Source organism: Manacus vitellinus, unplaced genomic scaffold (assembly GCF_001715985.3).
Source record: "Manacus vitellinus isolate BGI_N305 unplaced genomic scaffold, ASM171598v3 scaffold_22_pilon, whole genome shotgun sequence".
Classification (NCBI taxonomy): Eukaryota; Metazoa; Chordata; class Aves; order Passeriformes; family Pipridae; genus Manacus; species Manacus vitellinus.
Window position 1 is genome coordinate 12097648 of NW_021939632.1, and position 22467 is coordinate 12120114.

Below are 22467 nucleotides of genomic sequence, written 5' to 3' on the forward strand. Positions count from 1 at the left end.
TAAATTATCAGTTGCTTGTCCTAACTCAATCTATTCTTTTAACATATGAATATACACCTGTATCCCTCAAATTCCTAGGTCTACTTGACTACATTGTCTTCTACAAATACCAAGGAACATTTCCAGTTCACCAAGAAAGCAAAGGATGTAAAAAAATGTATAGGAACTATATAATTTAAAACTTTTAAATAAAAACCATCAGCATGAGAACTATATAACCTAGAATGATTTTAAACTTCAGAACAATTCTACACATCTTCAGCTCCTTTCTGATTTTAATTTAGCTCTCGCTCTAGATAATTGTTAAGTCAGCATCCTTCTAGATAAAATTCCCTCCTTGACTTTCACCCGCTCAGTTTCTAGAAAAAATGCAGTTTTAGTAGTTTTGCTTTGAATTTATAGTTACATTGTAGCTAATAATTTGTTTGTTTGTTTTACATCCTAAAGCAGTTTCTGTTTGCCAATTACAAATCGAGTCAGCATGCCACACTGTTTCAATTAGACAAAGTCAAGGAACACTCCAACTTCATTCATCTCATGCAAGCACTTACCTCTTGAATATTCATGTATGCATCACCAAGAAGAAGAAAAGTATGAGCACTTGGCAGTTTTTCTACTAGGTCACTGGAAACAGAAGACAAAACCTTGCTCAATATTTAACATGTTAGTACTGGAATCTAAACAACAGACGGGCACAACAATTTTATCCTCTGCAGATTTTAGTTTTTATTTCTGAAAATAAAGCAAAAAAAATCTGAATGATCTTTTAAAGTAAGAATTCCAATTACCCTTTAAATGTTACCACACTTAGTCAAATGAATTCATGTCACTAAATAATTCTGATTTATTGTAGTAGAGAGAAAAAACGAGCTCACCATGCTATCATTAAACATCTAGGAAACTATATATGCACACCACAAACTTTTACCTATAGCAGGCAGCATATAACTTCTTATTTTTCCTATATTGAAGATAAATATCTGCCATTTTTTCTTTAGCTTGTACAAAGTAAGGCTGTTCAGGTGTAATATTTCGGAGCATAGTCAAGGCATGTTCAACATCTCCTTGAGCAATTGCCAGATCTGCATTTGCAATCACAACTCTTAGTTCCTCAGGAGTTCCAGAAAACTCATTAATGGCATCTTGGAGTACTATAGCAGCTTCATGCTGCAAACAATAAAAACAATAAAATTAATTTATTTCCCATTATTGAACAGTCAAAAATAAAGATATCATAAGCCGGTGAGTATTTAGGGCATTACACAAACCAACCAAAAAACCACAGAAAACTCAAGCCATAGTATCCATTTGATTTGCTATAGTGTTTTTTCTCTCTATTTTGTAAATAAAGAAAAGAACATTTGTGTTGCATATATACAAATCATGCTCAAACTTCAACTAGATGATGTCTTTAGCACTTTGCTCTAACAGGTCCTATTTTGAGCAGGATGATATGACTACATGACTGTATGGCTTCTCTTATATTCTTAAACATATGTAGTATTCTACTGTTCATCCAGATACTGCTGATAGTAACAATGTTGCTACACAAAGATAAGGATATGATCCAAAAATATTGCTAATAGCATTCCGATCACAAAACAGGAAATCTATATCCCACCAAATGAACATCAATAGTATAAATTAAAGGGGTTTTGTAGGCTTAAAATTGAGCACCTGGAAGCAGGTGGGTTTTTTTCCTCTGTAGAATTTAAGGTACAAGTTTCCTAGTCAGATATTCACATGCTAAAAATTTTACTAAGCAAGTCCTCTTGGTAAAAGAAGTGATGGTTTTCTATTCTGAACTAATGAGAACAGACTCTTCTGTCAATGGGAAGAGGAAGCTGTTTTCAGGTGTGTTTTCCAACTCAACAAGTTTGCCATCTTACCGGTTCTCCATTCAAACGATGAGCTTCTACCAACTCTAGGAATACAGACACACGATCACTTGCATCAATTTCAATACTTTTTCCTTTTGTTTTTGAGGAAGCAGTAGGTTTTCTCATTCCAGGCAAGTTCTTTGCCATCTGTAAGGTTTTAATAGCTTCTGACAATTCTCCCATCTTCTTCTGGGTTTGGGCCTTAATTAAGTGATAAATGGGATGTTCTCTCACCTACAAAAAATATAACATAAAGAGTTTCCAAATTTTACTTTATATATAGTATTCAAACCCCTTGCAAGACTTTTTTTTAAAGATTGGCTTTCATCCTTTTTTTCTCCAAATATATACAATTTCTATTTCAGTGATTTACTTCTGAAAAGAATGTTCAGAGTATGCAAACTAGCAATCGAGTAAGTCTTCAATTAAAAAAGAAAAACTATTATATGACGAGACTTTGGGATAGAAAAACATTCCCTGCAGTTTTACTTTAAATTAGACTGAATTTTAAGGGATTCCAAGTATCTTCCACACTGCTGTTTATCAGGCTATTAATTAAAGGAATTATGCAATCATTATTTAGCACAAGTCCTGCCTGCCACTTCTCCACCTTCATAAAACATACTTCACATGAAAAGAAAGTATCTGCAAGGGTAATATAACTGTGTATGAAGTGGCAAGCACCTCAGTGTCTCCCAACTAGGTATTAGTCTTCAGGTTTCTTATATCACTTGGAGGAAGAAACTAAGATGAGAATATATTTGTGAGGAAATGGTAGTTTGTCACTTTTCAGCTAAGGAGTCTCAAGAGACTTGGCACAACTCTGACTTAATGGGTGATGTGTAAAGTGTTTTCAACTCTGTGTTAATCCTACATAAAGTTCCACTGATGTAAACAAATCAAAAATCCCACACTGCAACGTATTAGCCCATGAAATAAAACTGGTGAGGACCACTGCAAAACAGTAATGTTTTTTAATACAGTGCTCAATTTACAAAATTTGCTCCTAAGGGGACAGAAAAAAGGCACAAAGATGTGACATTTATGGAAGACAGTATAGCACATGGCTACTCTTTTAATACTTAGAGTGCTTAAAGCATCAGGAATTGTCAAGAGGTAACTACAGACCCCTTCTGATCCCCTCATGTATCTGTGCATATTTTCATTAGCAATTGTACATCTGTGCAAAAAGTCAGGAAACAATATTGGATGACTCTTCAAGTTCTTCTATGTTGGCTTCTAAAGACTGTTGCAAAGTTAGTATGAAATGACAAATTCTGTTTATATATTTTTAATATTTAAGTACAGATTTCAGGAAAAGTTGCCATTTCTTTCTTTTGTATTTCAAGCAATTTCAGCATGTTGTAATACGGTATTAGCTTTGTCTTTATGGTCACTTCTTTGATAAATATTCAGATACCATGTTCATATAAACATTTAGATATTAAATTTGTAGTGGAAGTCATAAAAAGTTCCGTTGAAAATTATTAGATCCAAAACCATGCAATTCAGATGACTGATTGAATAAAATGGTTTCATTCTTTTGTTCAACTCACCTCAAAATTGTAACTTAAACAAAGTTCCAAGGACTGAGAACATAGTTTAGTATTATTTTGAGCCAAATACACCTGGGCCATCAATAAGTGTGCATCTGCATAAGAAGGATTCCTTTCCAGACAGTAACGTAGATTACTATAGGCTGCTTCAATATCCCCTAGGAAGTTAAAAAAGGAAAAGCAAAAAACAGTTGACATGAAATGCAGAGGTTAAATACAAAACATTTATTATTTACTGATTTTTTTTTTAAATAAATGTCTACATTTAATGATTAAACTCATATACAAAGTATTATGTGGCTATGATGTGAAATCAAAAGCAGGTCAAAGGAACGATATTTTCCCATTATTCCATCTGTAAATCATCCAAAAAGTGAACTTTTTGGGAAGAAATAGATAAAAAAATACTGTATTTATGTGTCTGTACAATTAAGATACCTCATATAAATTACAAAAAAGGCAAATGCAAATATTCTTCACTTAGCTGTAACACAGTGTTCTGAAGTGAAAGGAAAATATTCATTATGATTTAAATGTGTGAAATTATTTTTTTATCTTTAATAAACTAAAGAGGTGGATAACTAACCACTCATATAATTATTACCTGACAAGTACTTCACTTTTGCAATTAAAAAGACAGCTTGTTGAAGACCAGGCACAGTTTTCACAACAGTTTCAAGAACAGAAGCACAGTGCTTGAGAAGTGGTGAAGGAGACTGACCAGGACTTGCAGGCTAGGAGTAAAAAAAAACAAATATCATACTGATGTTTTAGACTTTCAAATATTATAATTTTATTACAGATGGTGGGATGATAACAATGGAAAGCTACTTGTTTGCCTGTTAAGATTTTAAAACTCTATATAAACAAATTTATGGAAAGGTTCTATAATTAGGCTAGAAATCCAGTAATGACAGAATGACAAAAGTCAGTTCCCAGCTATTTCAGAAGAATAATCCATTTAAGGAAGATACTATTTAAAGAAATTTTAAATGTGTTTCTTCTGCTTTAAAGATGTCAGGTCCTCATTCAATTTATTAGGTTCTACGTTCCCAAAACTAGCACAAAATTCAGTCAGAAAATTAACCACCTAAGTAATATAAAAAGGCAATATTCCACTGATGTTTACCAACACAAAAAATGAACCGAAATGAAGAAAGAACATATGTATATTGAAAAGATATCCTAAGCCAGCAAAAATATTTCATGAAGAGGGTTCAGTGTGAACACCATAGTTTCACAATGAGATACCTCTATTCACTGTATTGTTAGAGTTTCTTAAGAGATACTAAGAAAGTATAAATATACACACAGAGTGCATTAAATAAATATCCCAAGTTTCCTCAGCTGTCATTACTGCAACTTGTTCACATCACAAGAGATGTATTTTTATCATTACTTTGATTAAATAGTGGTATAATATCTTAAAACACACTCTTACTTCAAATAAATTCACATTTTAAGAGGAAAAATTTCCTATATTTTTGCTTCCTGATTAACTGGTCTCAAAATGAAATAATTCCCATTTTCAGACAGATCTACAGCTGCTTACCTGTGCTGGGCAAAAATTAAGGTATTCTCTCATAATTTCTAGCAAGAAATCAGGGTTTAGTTTTTCAAAATATTCCACACCGAGAGGAAATCCATGCAAAGATGAAAAGTGAGTATCCAGAACATCATTCAATAAGGCAATAACTTCTTCTTGTCTCTTATGTTTTTTCATAGCTAGGACTGCACGCAAGAAAGATAATTCCTACAGAAAAAAAACACAAAACCCCCAAACATTCTCCATGTTCCAGATACATTCATCTGTTACTCATAAAATACTAAATAATTATTAATGTTAGCCATTTCTTCTTTATATTTTGGAATACTGTAGGACATTTAGTATATTCACTGTACAGGACACTGATGATTATGATATCGATTCATTCCTTTAATCTGTGCAAGACCCTCTAAATTTGTCTGAGCACAAAATACTGAAAATAATATCTCCCTGACATTTCAAACTTATCTTCAGAGATAAAGCATTGTTGGAAAGCAGTGATGGCTTTGCTCTGTAAGCAAACAGACTTGCATTGCAAAGTTAGGGAACACATTGCTCAGATACGGAGAAAAACTGAAACTCAGATTTAACAGTACTCCATTAAGAATGCTCTGCACGAGTTACTGAAATACAGAACATGTAATAGCTAGTAGACCACAGCTCAGATTGTAATCAAAGTATTTAATGAAGAAAGATCTCTCCTACCCCAGATTTCCCAATAGACTGTTGAATTTCATTAAGAAACTCCAACTGCTGCTCTGCGTCTTCCAATTGTCCTTGTATTAGCTGACAACGAATGATTCCTGTAACATATTTAAAGACTTTATTGCCAATTCATCTTCCTAGTCAAGCATATGCTTTGTATGCCAGAATTAACTTTTTCTCTCCTCAACCTCTTCATAAAGCGGTGACATGAGAAGAAAGAATGGATCAAGACTTATGATAATGCAAATTTTACACACCTAGAAAAACCTAGGGGAGATGATACATGATTGATACATTAATAGATGCAATGCTACAAAGCAGTTTGAAATAGTAAATCTTCAACTGGTTCTAGACTAAGCAGAAGAACCACAACATTTAGCTTCTAAATTCAGAACCAGTACAAGAAGGAAATCAAAATAAAAACACACACAAACTACTCCTACCATCTAAATTTTTCATACTGTTTAAGGCAATGGCATAGTCAAGGGGAAAAAAATACAGGGGAAAACCTGCCAAGCAAATATGGCATATTTTATCTTCCATTTTCTTGATAGCAATGGGACTTTTTATAAAGTGGTTTGTTTTTTTCATGTAACATGCATCTAAAGTATGATGTTTTGACTATGTTTTTCAATCTAATTTGGACACAAATGTAGATATGGACAGCTTATTCTATCAACTGCCCTTGATTTTTTAATTTTTGTAGTGCCTAAGAGTTCTCCAGTTTCTAGGCACTGCAGAAATAAAATAGAACAATAAATAAAATACAGACACATGTCTGTTCCTACCATTACTTTGAGAGTTCTGTTAGAAAAGATCCACTTTTCAAAAAGTAAGACCAAAAGACATATCCAGTGAGGAGAAACTGTTGCTACAGGGAAGACAGCACAACATGAATCTGGAAGTACAGTCCAGTGCTGTTCTAATAGTTATAGATTTTCCTAGCAGCAGTAGTAGGAAAACTTGATCAAAAAAGCATTTCAGTAAAATAAAGTATAAGACCTTACCAGTTAGTGCAGAAACACTTGTTTCATCAAGTGTCATAGCAGTCTTGTACCATTTTAAAGCTTCCTTCACTTTCTCTTGTAAAATCATTTGGTAGCCAAGTTCAGTAGCAAATTCTGCATTGTCAGATTCCAAATCAAATGCTCTTTCAACTAAGGCTTTTGTATGTTGAAGGATGAGCTGGTTCCGGCCACACTAATGGTAAAAACAATCTTTAAACCTTAAGCTTTTCTTAGTTTTCAGATTCAATTACAGAAACACACCGAACATACTGTAGCAGTTGAGACAACATCATCTCATACAAAAATAATATAATCTGTAGTAATTCTATGACAATAGTTACCTTAAAGTGGGATGGATTGAAACATATATATATAATGCTATACAACAAAGAATAGTTGATAGTTGCTTTGAATGCTTCCTTAACAGCATTTCTGATAAATACAGAGACTAAAGAAACCTTCAATTTCAAGGCTATGGGATTAACCTTGTCATTTTCCTACATAAAGAACATCATTGGTAGACATCTGAATATTTTCATTGCAAACCTGTTTCTAATTTAAAAGCAGGCAGTAAAACCAGTTTTAGAATGAGATGGCTTCGGTATTGTAATTCATACTGAATGTGGTTACCAAAGGCTACATGAGTTAATCTATTTCATTTGTCTGCAATCTTCTACTTTTTAGTAGACATTTAACACCTGCCTACCAGAAAATAAAACAAAAACCAGCATATATAGATAGTTGCATACAATAACATACTCACTGTTCTACTGAAAGCTAAAGCCATTTTACAGAAGAGCTGAGAATTATGTGGTTCTAACCTATCCAGTGCTTTAATTAGGTCTCCCAGTCTTGCCGAAGCCTTGGAGAGAAAGGAAATATAAATAACTAATAGAAAGAATTAACAGATTAGGACAATTGAAGAATTTTCACTAAAAACTACTCACATTTTTACCATGGAATAATATCTTGAAATTTAAATTCAGAGGTTTTCAGGGCTAGGAGTTAAGACTTTAGAATTCCTAAGAAAATACTCTGGAGTAGTAAAGTAACAATAAAGCAGATTATGTGTCTTCTAGCCATGTTCTAAAAAAAGGTGAAAGACTTGAGCTAAGTCTGATATAAAAGAAGAGTCCCATAAAGCAAGACAGTTCAAGGAATCTGACCTGTGAATCCTGTTTGGGCTTCGGATTGATATGGACACACATGCTCAAAAACGAAGCACTTCCAGATGCTCAGACTTTTAACATCAGTTTCTCAAAACACCTAAGGTGATTTTCTGGGCTTACAATAATCAGGTACACAGAATTTTTTAATATGATTTTAGATGCAGGCACCTGAAACATGTTTAAATCTAATCAGGCCTTTAAATTTTTTCCTAGACTTGGCTCTTAGTTACATGTGACATTTTACTCCAGAATCTTTAGTTTACACTCTACTATGTCCAGCAAGTTTCCTTCCTGGACAGATTCACTGGAGTCATCAATTCTTACTGTTTCTCCAAATTTCCCATGACTGCGCTTAAGTAAAACTTAAATTTGATTATAAATAGACAAATGACTGAGTTCTTCAAATAACTAAAAATATGTTAAACAACCTAAAATACCTTTTCTTCTAGAACTTGAAAACTCCTACTACACACTGAAAACACTTTTTTTGCTAAATCTCCATGTAAATTATACCAGTATTTTTGCATAATGAGAAAAAAAATTGAATGTTTTTTTGGTTACAATTTAGACCACGTATTTTAAAATTTCCAGAAAAATGGCACAAGCACATATGCATGTACAAAATACATGCATATGGCCCTGTGCAAAAAAAGAAAAAGGATCTTGCAAGTAGAAGGAAGTTATGTGGAATTCTTAGAGCTGAAAAAAACAAACAGTAATTGTCAAAATACGGTGAACAAAACACAGGGTATACAGTCTAACATCACAGACTGTTGATAACTAACACTGACCTGCTTCCAAAAATCTATCACTACAAGACCTCATTATTTCCTTTATTTCAATTCATAAAATACTTAAAAATAATGGAAGACTTGCAATAACTTACGAACTTATCAAAAGAGCATTTAAACAAAAAAAGCTTGCTTTGATTCAAATCAACATGATTCAATTAACTGTCTAGTGGAGACTTCTGTTTGACTTGATACCTGTTTTTCTGGAAAGATGGGGTTAAAAATTTTCTTTTCCTTGGCATCCAGAAAACACCTCAAGAATAATCTAGAGCAGCCATTCAAGTCAGAATAGGTGAATATACTCCTTCTGCAGATAAGAAGTGTAGCACAGGACCAGACAAAAGTATATGAGAAGACATAAAGACAACAGTGCATGTGGCATCTAGTTCCTACAAAAGCTGTGTTGTGCTCAACATTCTGCTAATAAGAAGACTCACCTCAGTTATATTTCCTTCCCTGCACAGATAATGCAGGGCTTCCATTCTTATGGCTTCTAAATTGAGGGCATCTTTCTGCAATAGTCTAAAGCCAAACAAAAAGTGAATGTGAAGAAACCAAAACAAAACCTTTGCTCAATCATCTATTTTATCCTAAAATGAGAACAGATAACTTGTATTGTGTAGTCATTTTCATCATGGCTCTCAACGGAAAGCACAGCTCTTACTCCATGCCTATCTAAAGAAAGGCCCTCTTCCATCCCAAATGGATTCACGTATTGATGTAGTATCCTCACAGAATTGAAAGGCTGGGTTCTAATAAAACCTAATTTACTTAACATTTATTTTTAAAAAACTGATTTAACTAATTCAGATTCATTAAAAATGAACGGAAACCTATCCACTTTTGTTTCTAAGAGTCCTTAGAGTGTAAACATGGCAAGAAAACAATTTAGTGGTGTGCTACTTCATACTCAACCTGTGCGCTGTTTCAACCGTCTGCTCCCAGTCCTGCAAGGCTAGTTGTAGCTTCATTTTCTTTATGAAAGCAGGAATGAAGTTCGGGAAGTTTGCAATTATCTGGTTCACAATTTCCAGAGCTCCTGAATAATTCTGTCGCACCTCAAAATACTGTGCCTAATGGAAGGAAGGGAAGCCATATCAACAACCTGTACACTCACACAGGTGAGAAGATTCTTTCATACAGAAACCAGGAAAAAGAGCTAGTGAGAGAAAAATCTTTCCTTACGTAATAGCTTTACCTCAATATCTACCAGAACGAGACATACTGCACCAATCCAATAGCAACAGATGATATGTAAAGCCTGGTGCATGTGTGGTGAGCACTCTGTAATAAAGCTCATTGCAGCATTCACAACTTACTAGTCAGCTGCAAGCAAGAAAAAGACAGATGTAGCTGAAGTATAAAATTGTTTTATTAGTTTTCAAACAACTTTGTATAGTGTCTCACAATTTTAGGATATTTAACACAACCCACTAATAAAATATCTTTTCAAGTCCTGAGGTACATACCTTGTAAAAACCCAGACTCAGCAAGGAACTGTTGTTGCCAGAATTAACAATTTTTAAACTGTAAAGTGATTTACAGAGTGCTCTAAATACAAAACTACTTCATGTCAAGTATCACAGTTTTAAATTAATTCAAGTAGAAATCAGGACTTCAACCCTGGTTTGTTTTGATGCTTTAAATTTACTTACCATGTTCCATTTGTGCCATTTTATTTCATCTTTTTAAGACAGAAATGGTTCGAACACAGTAGTTTCTGAGAGTTAATCTCTTAAGCCCTAGAAAGATAGCTGTCTGTCTAAAACCTAATTGCAGTAACTAAATTTCACATATACTGTTAATCTAATTCAATGGTCCACATGCAGCCAAACACACACCTGACTAGATACCATTGTGCACGCTCTCCTGAACTTTATCCTTTTAATATTCATTGAACAATTTCTTTGTGCCTTTAGCTTTAGAATACAAAACAAACATTATGTCAATGAGTAACAATGTCTATGATATAAACAAACCAATATGCTCTGAAATAGAAAAACATGTGAAGAAGACAATTCATACCACTCCTTTAAGGAAATATAATCAAAATAAATGCTTGAAACAGACTAATGACAACTAAAAAAAACCGTGTTCACAAAAGATCACACTACAGTGTTTAACTACTACTTTTTTGCCATGGCTAACCGCAATTCTGTAACGTGCATAGGTGTCCCATGCAAAAAGGAAGAGATCACACTTATTTTTACATTTTCAGGTGATTTGAAACCTCATTTTGTACATACAAATACATGAATAGAAAGGTTTTCTTGTGTACATAGTAAATTCATAACCTCAATATACATTTAGACTGACTGCATTTAATCTATACCTTTCTTTTTTACATTGGTGTCTAACACACCCTGAAGTACCTATACGATCTGAGCTATATTTCTATACCTTGAACAAGCTCACTACAGACAATTCTTCTCAGAATCTCTCTAATCACTCTACAAAACTAATATGACATTCAAGAAGAGTTAAAATCGTGAAATAAACTTACTTTACCAAGCAGTGCAAAAACATCATTGCCCTCCTGCAGTGCTTCATCAAAGTATTTCACAGCTTTTTTAATATGAGTTTCCTTCCCACAGGTGAGATCAAGCCATGCTTTCAAAATTAACCCCTGTAAACAAAACATAAATTGGAATTCTTCATTAAATAGGCAGTAAAAAAACTGTACTAGATACAATAAGCAGAAGCGACTTAAATATAAAACAGGACTTAAGAGTATCTATGTAAATTACTTAGAATATATATAATTATAACCAGTTTACAGCATAATCTAAAACGTTAGTAATTCATTCCAGCGTTAAATTAAACAAATAGTGTATTTACTTATAGGATTAAAAAAACACCAATGGCACTGAACTAGTCTAACATGCTCAGCAGACAGAACAAAACCTCACAGAATTGATCACAGACAGAATATTTTCCACAAACATTTCTGCACAATGTTTACTTAAGATTTTGCTTATATAAGACACAGAGAAACATATGGGTGCTGAAAAAAAGTGAGAAACTTGGGGTTTTTCTTCTACTTTCTGATTAATAAGAAAAACTTGTGTATGAAGGTCAAAAATCTGACATTTCCCAAATCTTCAACAGTATTATTAAAAAAATTAAAAAATAGAACTTTTAAAGGTGAAATGTGGCTTTTCATTGAAGAAATTATTACTTGTAATTATGAATTTTATTTCTCTTATGTGTTCCAGACATTAACCGTAGCTTAAGCAACTCAAATCTATTTTGAATTGCTGAATTATTTAACCAAAGTATAACTGCCATCAAAACAAAAATTTAAAATATAAAATATCACTAGCTCTTTGGTATCTTAAAGAAATGAGTCTTGTATTTAAAACTCAAAGGTTAGCAGAAGAGACATATTTTGTAACTGCTAATAATCAGCGTCATGATTTTGTTATGCAACACAAACTGTCTGAACTTCATATACTGAAGCATTTTTTTAAAGAAAGGCAGGTATAGTACTTCTATACAAGGAGCACACAGAGTATCTTATCAAAACAAACTGTATTTACTAAGCAAATCATATTTCACCAAGTTTAAGCATCCTAAACAACCTCTAAAAAAATCTGAAGTACATATAACTCTGTATTGTCAAACTAGAAAAAGAGATAAGCATAACTGAAAGTAAAAAAAAAAGGAAAACTATTTTTTCTATATATTTAAATATTAATGTACTTATTCATCTATATGCAGGTGTCTATAAAAAAATAAATTACCTATTTCAAATATTATTAAATACTTCAGCTGGAAATATTTCCTACTAAGCAACATTCCCAAATTCTTAAGAACAAAAACCAACTACTATGACTTCAATAAGCAGTCATAAATACTGCTATTTCACCAAAATGACCTGTCCTTAGTTTTCTTAGAAATTAACATATAAATGCTTTGTGGTGTCCTTAATTATTTCTTCATTATAAATTATTTCTTAATTAGTATAAATTAGTCAGTAATTTAAAATAACTACCAGTTGTAATTAATAATCAGTGAAAAACTAAGCCATTACTTCATTCATAATGTAATGTCAGAAATTAATATTTAGAATAGTTGCAGATTTCTAACCCATGTAATAATATATCAACCATAAAACTATAAATTACAAATTGAGCAACGTACTGAACCACACAGTGGGACAACTCACAAACAGCATTTGTGTTTAATACTCGTGTCCTAAGAGAACAATTACACATTCAGTTCTGACAGCTCTCCCTCAAAGATGTGGGACTACAAAAACTCCCCAATTTTTTGTGTTTCTCTGCTTGAGCTAAAGCTGATACCTCCTTAAAAAGGAAAAACACAGTAAGTTTTCACAAACCTCTTTAGAGATTAAAGATTCTAGTGAATTTTGATGTCTGTATATAAATGCAGAAGACATTGCTACATATAACACTTATAGAGATTTCTAAAAAAAACAAAACAACAGTAGAACCCTAGGCAAACGTACCCTTTTACAACTGCTGAAAATTTAAATCCCCAATCCTCTGGGTATTTTAGAGTCTTCAGATTCAAAACAGATGTCTCCCTCTAGTGAGACTATCACGCTTATTTTTTTGCTAGGAATTATGATGCTCAGTATCAAGCTTAAGCGGGTATTTCTTACCATTTATTAAGCGATTTTTTTCCCATTTATTAAGCCATTATTTATTATTTACTTAGTGAAAACAAATACTTGGTGGAGAAAAAAATTATCATGGGAATTTACTCAGCTGTGTCAGAAGAATTTATGACATTAATTAAGAAAGTACTAGAACAGAAAATAGTTAACCTTCAAACAGCATTAATGGAATAAGTCAAGCTTCAAAGTACACATGGCCCTATCAATATTTTACATATGAAGAAAACAGTTACCTCTTTACCACCACCAGAAATTTTGATCATTCTATCAACATATTCCCGGGCTTTGTCCTCACGACCAAGATGCCACAAAAACAAGCCAGCATAGTAGAGAGCCTTCTGTCCTGCTGTTTTACGTTGCTCCTTCAATTTTGCATCCAACTCTAGAATAGCATCTCGATCTGAAAAGGTTTTGTTCAGAGCTCTCGTTGATAGCCTCTCAAAATATTACAAAAGAGCAGCACATAAGCCAAGATCTTCCAAAGCAAATACTGTTTTCTTTATTATACATTGATAAACACACAGGCAATCCCTTCCAACTAAAAGAATTTATCAGTAACAGAGGGAAAAGGCAGAAGAGGGTTCCCATCAACACGGCTCATGGGAAGAGGAAGTCCCAGTTTTCAGACTGGAGAAAGGAATACCAAGGTTCACAAAATTCTTTTTCTCGATTTGTATGGTCAGGGAAACTTGACAGATAAAAATGGCATGGCTTTAAAGATTTCTTAAATTGCAGTTTTGCTCAAAAGTACCAGTATCAGACATGAGTGAACAAGAATCACAAGAAACTTGATTCAGTATTTTTTCCCTCAAAGATTTGTTCATCATGGCGGATAAGTCAGACTTGTGTGTGTGTGTGTGTTTTATTTTAACGTTCATTCTTACTCTTCAGAGTTTTGTGGTTTGGTTTTTGTTTACCATCTTGTGTGTGTCACTCAATTCAGTAAAAAATCCTATGTCAGAAACAAAGCTGGAGTATACCTTTTTAAATTAGGTAGAATTAGCCTACAACTCTCAGGCCTTCATACAGAGCTGTTTAAAACATGAAGCAGCATGTTTTAGTGAGCATACCTGGATTAGGGCTCTTTTTATGAGCATAAATCAGAGCCATAATTGTACAAAGTGACACCTCCTGTTTGTTTTTAAGAGACTCCAACTGTCGAATACCCTCTTGGACATCACCTAGTGAAAACAATTGCAAAATAAGGTATAAAGCTTCTCAAGATAAAGAATATCAACATCAAACATCGATCTGACTTAAATTTTCCTCTCTATTTTTAATTCCATGCTTTTGTTCATTATTCACACATCCACTTTCACTTCTCTGTGCAAGTCTTTCAAACAGACACAAGAAAGAAAATAGCACCTCAATGCAGAGAACTTGAAAGGAGTTATGTGCTAGTTCTGCCAACTGCCATAAAGATGAATATCATATTTATTATTTACTTCATATGGGGCATTGAGCAGCTCTTTTTGTTCTCGTTTCTTTATACAGCCAGGATTTTTGCCCTGCTCGTGTGAATATTTTGAACATCAATAAGATAGACAATATCTTCAAAAATTATATGATTGTAACACAAATAAAAAACATCTGGGAGTTTGGGAACAGATACACTACCTCAAAAACAACAAACCTTCCTAGACCCCTGCTACAGCCATCTGCCACTTTGGGTTATTTGTTTATATTCTGCGACATCCTTGAAATACAAATATAGCTAAATAAACATATTAGAACAGCTTAATGTACACAAAAATTACCCCAATAGGTATTAGCTATCAGCTCCCCCAAGGCAGAGAATACAACAGAATTAGATACAGCTGCTTTGAAGGGAAGAGCTATTAGCTGGGACACGGGAATGACTTTGTTATCGAACGCTGTATGCGTTTGGGTAGAGCTCAAATTCCCTTCAGGGAATCCATTTACCTGACCCATGTTCACGTAACCATTAAAAAGAAAAATACTCCGTATTTTTCACTTTGGCACTACGTGATTTAGATCACTTTCATCCAAACTGGAAAGGAGCGGTGACAGATCACGACACACTGGTGATTTCCTCAACACGGAAAGCAGACTCCGTAATGTTGCTTTTCCCTGTGCAGTTGACTAAAGACTCTGCGAGGCGAGGACGAGCAGCATTACCTGCCCTAAGCGCGCCGTAGGCCCGGTAGAAGAGCAGCACGGGGTCGCTGCCCAGCCGCCCCAGCGCCTCGTCCGCCGCGGCCCGGACGTGCTGGAATTGCCCCTCCTGGCAGTAGTAATTGAGCAGCGCCTGCGGGGGGAGCGGCCGCGGGTCACTCGTGCGATCGCTTCACCCGGGACGGCCCCGGGGACACCGCGCCGACGCCCGCGCACCGGCCCGGCCGCCCCAGCGCCGGCCCGGCCGCTCGCCCTCCTGCCCCGAGCCCCACCGGCCGTCCCCGCTCCGTCTCTCAGTTCCCAGCGCCTCCCTTCCTTCACTTGGGCGGGGCGGCCCAGGCGGCACCCACCTGCGCTGCACCTCCGGCGTCCATGGGTGCTTACCCACGCGGCACGGGGGGGGGCTGCAGAAGCGGGGCAGCGCTTGGCGCATTGGACCTGGGCGCGGAAGGTGCGGGAGAGGCAGCCGGAAGGAAACTTGTGGAGGCCGCGGAGTGCGGCTACTGCGCCCCCTGTGGGCGGGTGGGGTCACAGCCGGAATGCCGAGGGGGAGCTTCGGGAATTTGTTTGTTTTCTTGCTTCTTGGCTGAGCATACGACTAAGTGGCCCACCCTCCATAGGTTTCATAATGTGACTGAGCACTTCGAGTTATGTGACACTTCTCTTAGAAATAAAACAGCAATAGGATAAAATCCTATATAGAAAGGTCGCTTTTACCTCATCCCCCTTTCGTTCCTCCTGGAGTATTACAGAGGTGCAAAGACTAGAAAATTCACCTCTGGAGGTGAAAGCGTCCTCAGCCATAATTTCTAGACACCAGGAACAAAAATTGCTGAACAGCGTTCCTTTGGAACGGGTGCGCCTTCCGTCCAACAGGAAAGCCGTCAGGAATGGCACCCAGTACAAGGGCAGAGCCCATCCTGCACTGAATCTATACGAGAAGCTGATTGACTCTTCCGGCAGAGAGCGCTCAGAGTGAGCTTTCCAAGCAAGTCCACCCCACGTGTGACTCCTCCGTCACACACTTCTTATCCCAGCATCCGGAAGGAGACAAAGCAGCACCGTGTAAACATATTTGGGTTTTCTTGTTGGCCAAGACAATCCTCTGAATTTTCTGTTTAAGTTACGTTTGACTTGTTCTGAAGCAACATTTTGGCTTCTGTAACACTTAAAACCTAAAAGTGGCATGAGAAACAAGGGGGTTTTTACATAGTTTTAAAGGTAAACTTTAAAGACATATTTTGTCTACATATTAATCTGAAAATACTTATCTTTTCACTTTGATACTTAGGCTTTTCTATCGAAGTCTTAGACCTTTTTCTTTCATAATGCATTTACGAACAATTTGAAGGAGAAACATTTCCCGCTCTCAAATGACTTTTGATGAATTTCAGGGAAAATGCTATGAAATTTTATTTCTCCAATAGCCACTGAGCAAGTTTACAGACTGCAATTGCTCCTAATCTGGTTTTATACTAAGTTCACTATTCACCTCTGAGTGTTTTCATTGTAAGTTGCAGGGAAATGCAATATAAAATTATGTAAACATTAAGATTAATATTTTCAGAAATTCACTGAAGCGATTGATAAAGAACAACCAGAAGGCTCAATTTCCAGCAGCATTTGCATTTTTCCATATCAGTATCCACAAATGATTGCTTCTAGGAACATGGTGCTTTGAGACAGATTCTTAAAATTCCTGAGGAAAAGACCAGTGGATATTCATCCCAACGCTGTTTCACCTTTTTCAGAAATGCACTTGAGTGCAAGATGCTCTTTAGCCTGTTTGTGAGCAGTAGCCATCAAGAATAAACTGGTCCTTAATCCAAGTTGGGGAATGTCATGTATCCAATACTATTTTTAATACTCATTTTCTCTTTGTAAACTCATGAATGCTCAGTTCTCATTTCTTTAAATGCTCTGAGCCTCGTGGGACACAGTCAGCACAGCTGTGGTACCCCACTGCATGGGGCTGCTGCATGAAGTCATGAAGTCATGAGGTCACTCAGGGCAGAACTATTGATACATGCAGAATCATCATGCTCACTGTCTAACATACACTGAAGTAGAAATTTCTAGTTGTTGACTAACAAGCAAGTCCTAAGGATTTGCTAGTGAAAGAACAGTATGGCTGTAAAGGTTTTCAGTACCATCTCATTCTGTGGTTTTAGAAGCATATCTTTTTATATTAATGTCAGATAATAAAGAGAAAAGGAACATACAATAAAAAATGTAATCTTTATTATTTTGACGCATTAATAATGTTTTTTAGCATCAGTTAGGGTAATAGTAGCATTTTCCTGCATGCAGTTCACTAATACAGAGTTAGTCAATAATTTTAATAAAAGTAATCTATATTTAATTTTCCTGTGTAAGAAACATAAAATGTCCTGATGTGTTGGATTATACAATTTTGCTACTTTCTCTTTGTGAAAAAATATTGTGGACCCTAGATAACATTTAGAGCTGTTCTAGTGCAGCATGAATAAAAAAGAAAATCTGTGAGTAACTATGAGAAAAGATTAAGGATTCTGTGAAAGAAAGGTTGTATCTGAAAACTTATGATGCAGGCACTGCTTAGACATTCAATTTGAACTTTAGACCATTTCCCAACTGCAAAAAAACTTAGATTTTTTGGAGCAAATTATGAACTTACTTTGCAGAAAGTAGTGACATGTTGGCAAATATTGTAAAAAACAAGAACCTACAGCTATCCATTCATGTAGTTGTATCTTGTTCTCTGGAGTTCTTCTGTGAAAAAGTGCTATGGACAGAAAGTAACAAAAATGGTGTGACATCAACCTGAAGATAAAATTCAGTTCTTGTTTTATGTACATAATGCTGAAAAATAAAATAAAATGATTTTTACAGTATTTATATTTGCTTATAAAATCCTAACATTATTTTCAACAGGTTTAGTAATTTTCAACATGTCTGTACAGTTTGGATATACAGTATATGCTCTTCACTGAAAATTCAGAAATGTAAAACAAATAAGCTCCTAAATAGCTGCAAAATATTGCTTAATGGTATGGAGGAATGAGGTCTTGTTGAGTAGTTTATTTCACTTAGCTCTGATGTATGGCTTTCAATGTTTAAGAATCCTGGACAGTCAAAGGAACAGCAGCATAGGCAATATAAACATGCATTGATTGCATCCAAACTATCTATAATGGTAGATAATACGTAATTTTTCCTGTTGAACGCTTGCACACTACACTTATTGTGGTACATATTTGATGCAATAAATGTGCTAAAGTCATTATCTGTTTGCTCAAACATGCACCACAGGTTAAAAATTACTATTTACATAGCAGAGAGCTTTTCATTAACGTGTACAACATCAACCTTACTGAGAGCTGAAGATGGCTAAACAATACTGCAGGATAAAGCAGAACAATTTTATAAAGGGCTCCTTTTGATCAATTTGGAGGGCTGAGGCAGATTCATTTAGTATTTGTATGCAGAAAGACATTTGACAAAGACAAAATCTGTGACTCCAGACTTAGAAAGAAGTTTGCACCGCTTGAAACTTAATGGTTTGTGCAAAAAATAAACCATCTCTACTATTCTTGTGAGTTGTAGGGGACTTTACAGGCATACCAAGACTTGTTTGGACATGATACAACATGAATACATTAATTAAGCACCTCAAAATCTGTTATTCCTTTCCAGAAACACTGTACTAAAAAAACCTGTTTTTCTTTGTGACTTTATGTTATTTTCATGCATGATCTATAAGTGCAGCATGCCTTCATGCAAATAATTTCTTTGTGTATATTAGTCATATAATAGAACACCTGGCCCTTGTACCTGTAAAGGTGTACTTAATCCCCTTCCCAAACAGAAGCCCCATTTACAAAAATAGTCACATATAATAAACAACATATGAATAAAAACAAGATGAATCCACCAACACAGATATTGTAAAAATATGAAGTATGTGGCAGTTGAAATGCAAACAGTGGATACAGTTACCATATTGTTTTATGCTAAACACACAAATACTTGGTTTTGCACCCCTTTAACTGGTCCCTACAGTCTGTGTAGCCATTTTTTCTCTCCTCTTCAGCAGTGTCAGCTGGTAGTGAGAACAGTAACCTCCTGTCAAGGTTGTTTCCTCTTATCACAGTCACAGTCACTGACAAGGGGTCACTGTCTTTTAATAGGCACTGACCTTTAATGTATAGTATATTTGTAAAAATTGTCAGTTTGGCATAGACCTCCTTCAGGAGTCCTGTTGACACAAACACGTGATCCTTACAGGCTATGAACTATTTTGCACATATATGATTTTGCTTGTGATTTGCTTTTATTTCTGACCATCTTTATCTTCCTTTTCATGCTTTTCTTTGACTGGCCTCATTACACGATCATAAGAAGGTGGACAAACTGCTGTTGATGCAGTTATATCAGTTTTCTCTGTAAATGAGTTTTCATTTAACTTGTCAATAAGGATTTCATCTTTCATACCCTGACCAGCCCCTCCTTCGGTTTTGTTTTTGTTATAGATAAAGGAAGCTTGTTTTACTGTTCGTTTTAAAAGGTGACGTCTGAAAGCACGCTGGATGATAACAGCAGATACTTCCTCCTGTTTTCGTTTTAATGTAGTCGTAATTGGTTCATAGGAAGCTTTTGAAGGATTGGATGCCATAAATCGATCTTCCATCTGTATTCTGAGGGCATCCATCTCACCACTTTCCCCCAAAACACGCTTTGTGAAAGCAAACAGGATGTCAAGGCAGTGAATTCTGTCACCACTCACCATGGGCAGATCCATTGCAATGAGCTGGACTTTGTTTGGTTTGGGTAAATGAAGAGGAGGCTCAAGTGCTGCTGCAAAATCAGACAATTTCTCAAATTCCATGAATTGCGTTGCATCAGGATCAAACTTCTCCCAGACCTCATAGAACATCTCAAAGTCATCCTCACTCAAGGGTTCAGCGCTTTCCTCAGTAGCAACACCAAAGTTCTCCAAAATCACAGCAATGTACATGTTCACCACCACCAGAAAGGAGATGATAATGTAGCTGACAAAGAAGAAAATCCCAACAGAAGGGTTGCCGCAGTCACCTTTCACAGAGCTCCCAGGATGAGCCTTGTTAGGGTCACAGTCGGGCTCCCCACTGTTCAGAATTGGGGCGAGCAAACCGTCCCAGCCAGCAGACGTGGTGATCTGAAACAGGCAGATCATGCTGTTGCCAAACGTTTCAAAGTTGAACATGTCATCTATACCAGCTTCCCTCTTAACATAGGCAAAGTTGGACATGCCAAATATCGCATAGATGAACATGACCAGGAAGAGCAGCAGACCAATGTTGAACAGAGCAGGAAGAGACATCATCAAAGCAAAAAGCAGAGTGCGGATTCCCTTGGCGCCTTTAATGAGGCGCAGGATTCGACCGATTCTGGCAAGTCGGATGACTCTGAATAGTGTGGGGGATACAAAGTACTTCTCAATCATCTCAGCTAAAAACATTCCTAAAAAAGAAAAGAAGAAAACCGAGACACATTATCACTTAATTTCCATATCACAATAGAAATTTAGAAAAATAGTTTTAAAATTGTTGGTTCTGTGTAGCAATCCAAGATATTCTGTAGATCCCACTTGAATAGTTTCTGTTATAGAAGTTATACTTAATAGTTGCAGGTGCAATATATGTTGAATGATTGTAACAGTTTTGGTGGTTGGTTTAGCCAAAGTATGAGATAAAATGAGAAGTTGAATGCCTTGGTTGATAAATCTTGCAAAGGCAAAAGCTAACCATATAAGCTCTATTCAAGTAAAAGTTCACCTCTTATTCATTTCACCTTCTTTTTACTTTAATAAACAAGACTTACCTACTATTGAGAGAATGACAACCACAAAATCAAAAATGTTCCAGCCTATAGTGAAGTAGTAATGGCGAAGTGAAATTAATTTCAGGACACATTCTCCAGTGAAAAGGACAATGAACACCAGGTTTATCCAGTATAAAATATTTTCCATTTCTTTACTCTGGTCATCAGTTTCTACCATCATGGTAACCATATTAAGACAAATAAGAATCATGATGCTGATGTCAAATACTTGCTGTGTCACAAAATCAAAGACCATGCCTTGGAATTTATTCTGAGGAGGAAAGTAAAAAAGAAACATTCAATACAAACTGTAATTTTTTTCTTTTCCTGTTACAAGAAGGTAGAAAACCACATGCAGTAAGGCCTATGAGACTACAATAAAAATGTGGTCTACTGGTACTTAAGACTAGTGGTCTTGAATACTAAAATACAATGGCTTAGTTCAGCCTCCTCAGTTGCATATTCATACATAAAATGGTTGTCAGGGAAAAATATTTTTTTTCTGTTTTTATTTTCCATTTCTGCTGACTAATACACAATCAATGGTAATTTTCACCTGGGTATATTTCTGCTCTCTCTGTATCAGTAAAAACTCTTTGTAAATAGCTATTGTCTGATGTGTATAAATAATTTTACCCCTGGTCTTGGTATAGGTTTTTGTGGTTTTTTGGATCCCAGCTTTTTCATTGCATTGTAGTATTTCTTCTGCTCTTCTGTCATAAATATGTCTTGACCTCCAAAGTAAAAACATGAAATCAAAACTGGTTATAATCACATTCATATGCAGTGCTGAAAAAAACTCTTAGGAAAATACTGATTGACTGATTGACTGATTTAATGAAAATCAAGAATACTGAATTGGGAAAAATCTCTTAGCTGGCAAATGCAGCTGTCTGTCCAAAGTAAACATTTATTCTAGAAGTTGTCTGGGCATCCAGTACTGCATCTCACAAAAGCAAAAAGGAATGCAACATTTCTCTACAGTTATTTTCCTTGACCTCCAAGAAATCATTTTCAGTACCCTTGTTTATAGGAAGAGATACAGTAAGTAGTGATTTCATGAAGGTCAGGCACGGAAAAGCAGATGACTTGAGGAAGACTAAACTGGACATTGACAACATCTGTCCCATTCACTACAATGAAAAATCTTGTGATGTTAATGCCTACTAGAGGTATGATTTTATGTCCTAATAT

General features: G+C 35.5%; 2 protein-coding genes across 7 annotated transcripts in view; both read right to left on the minus strand.

Annotated features, from left to right (window-relative positions):
* TTC21B (tetratricopeptide repeat domain 21B) overlaps positions 1-15865 on the minus strand; it is a 34893-nt gene extending 19028 nt beyond the window's left edge. The window contains exons 1-16 of the mRNA XM_029959911.1: positions 15705-15865; positions 15436-15602; positions 14367-14477; positions 13530-13696; positions 11158-11280; positions 9570-9727; positions 9092-9176; positions 7458-7556; positions 6695-6887; positions 5688-5785; positions 4989-5189; positions 4041-4170; positions 3437-3594; positions 1890-2114; positions 929-1167; positions 552-624 (exon numbers count right to left, since the gene is read on the minus strand). Of these exons, the coding sequence (XP_029815771.1) occupies positions 552-624; positions 929-1167; positions 1890-2114; positions 3437-3594; positions 4041-4170; positions 4989-5189; positions 5688-5785; positions 6695-6887; positions 7458-7556; positions 9092-9176; positions 9570-9727; positions 11158-11280; positions 13530-13696; positions 14367-14477; positions 15436-15602; positions 15705-15865 (2388 nt within the window). The remainder of the gene's footprint in view (positions 1-551; positions 625-928; positions 1168-1889; positions 2115-3436; positions 3595-4040; positions 4171-4988; positions 5190-5687; positions 5786-6694; positions 6888-7457; positions 7557-9091; positions 9177-9569; positions 9728-11157; positions 11281-13529; positions 13697-14366; positions 14478-15435; positions 15603-15704) is intronic.
* A 1786-nt stretch (positions 15866-17651) lies between these two features.
* Positions 17652-22467, minus strand: part of LOC103764132 (sodium channel protein type 1 subunit alpha) — a 90410-nt gene continuing 85594 nt past the window's right edge. For all 6 annotated transcript variants that reach the window (XM_029959810.1, XM_008931001.4, XM_029959813.1 and 3 more), the window contains 3 exons: positions 21910-22014; positions 21274-21544; positions 17652-20913 (listed from right to left, as the gene is read on the minus strand). In XM_029959810.1, coding sequence (XP_029815670.1) covers positions 19745-20913; positions 21274-21544; positions 21910-22014 — 1545 coding nt within the window. In that variant the 3' untranslated portion in view covers positions 17652-19744. The remainder of the gene's footprint in view (positions 20914-21273; positions 21545-21909; positions 22015-22467) is intronic.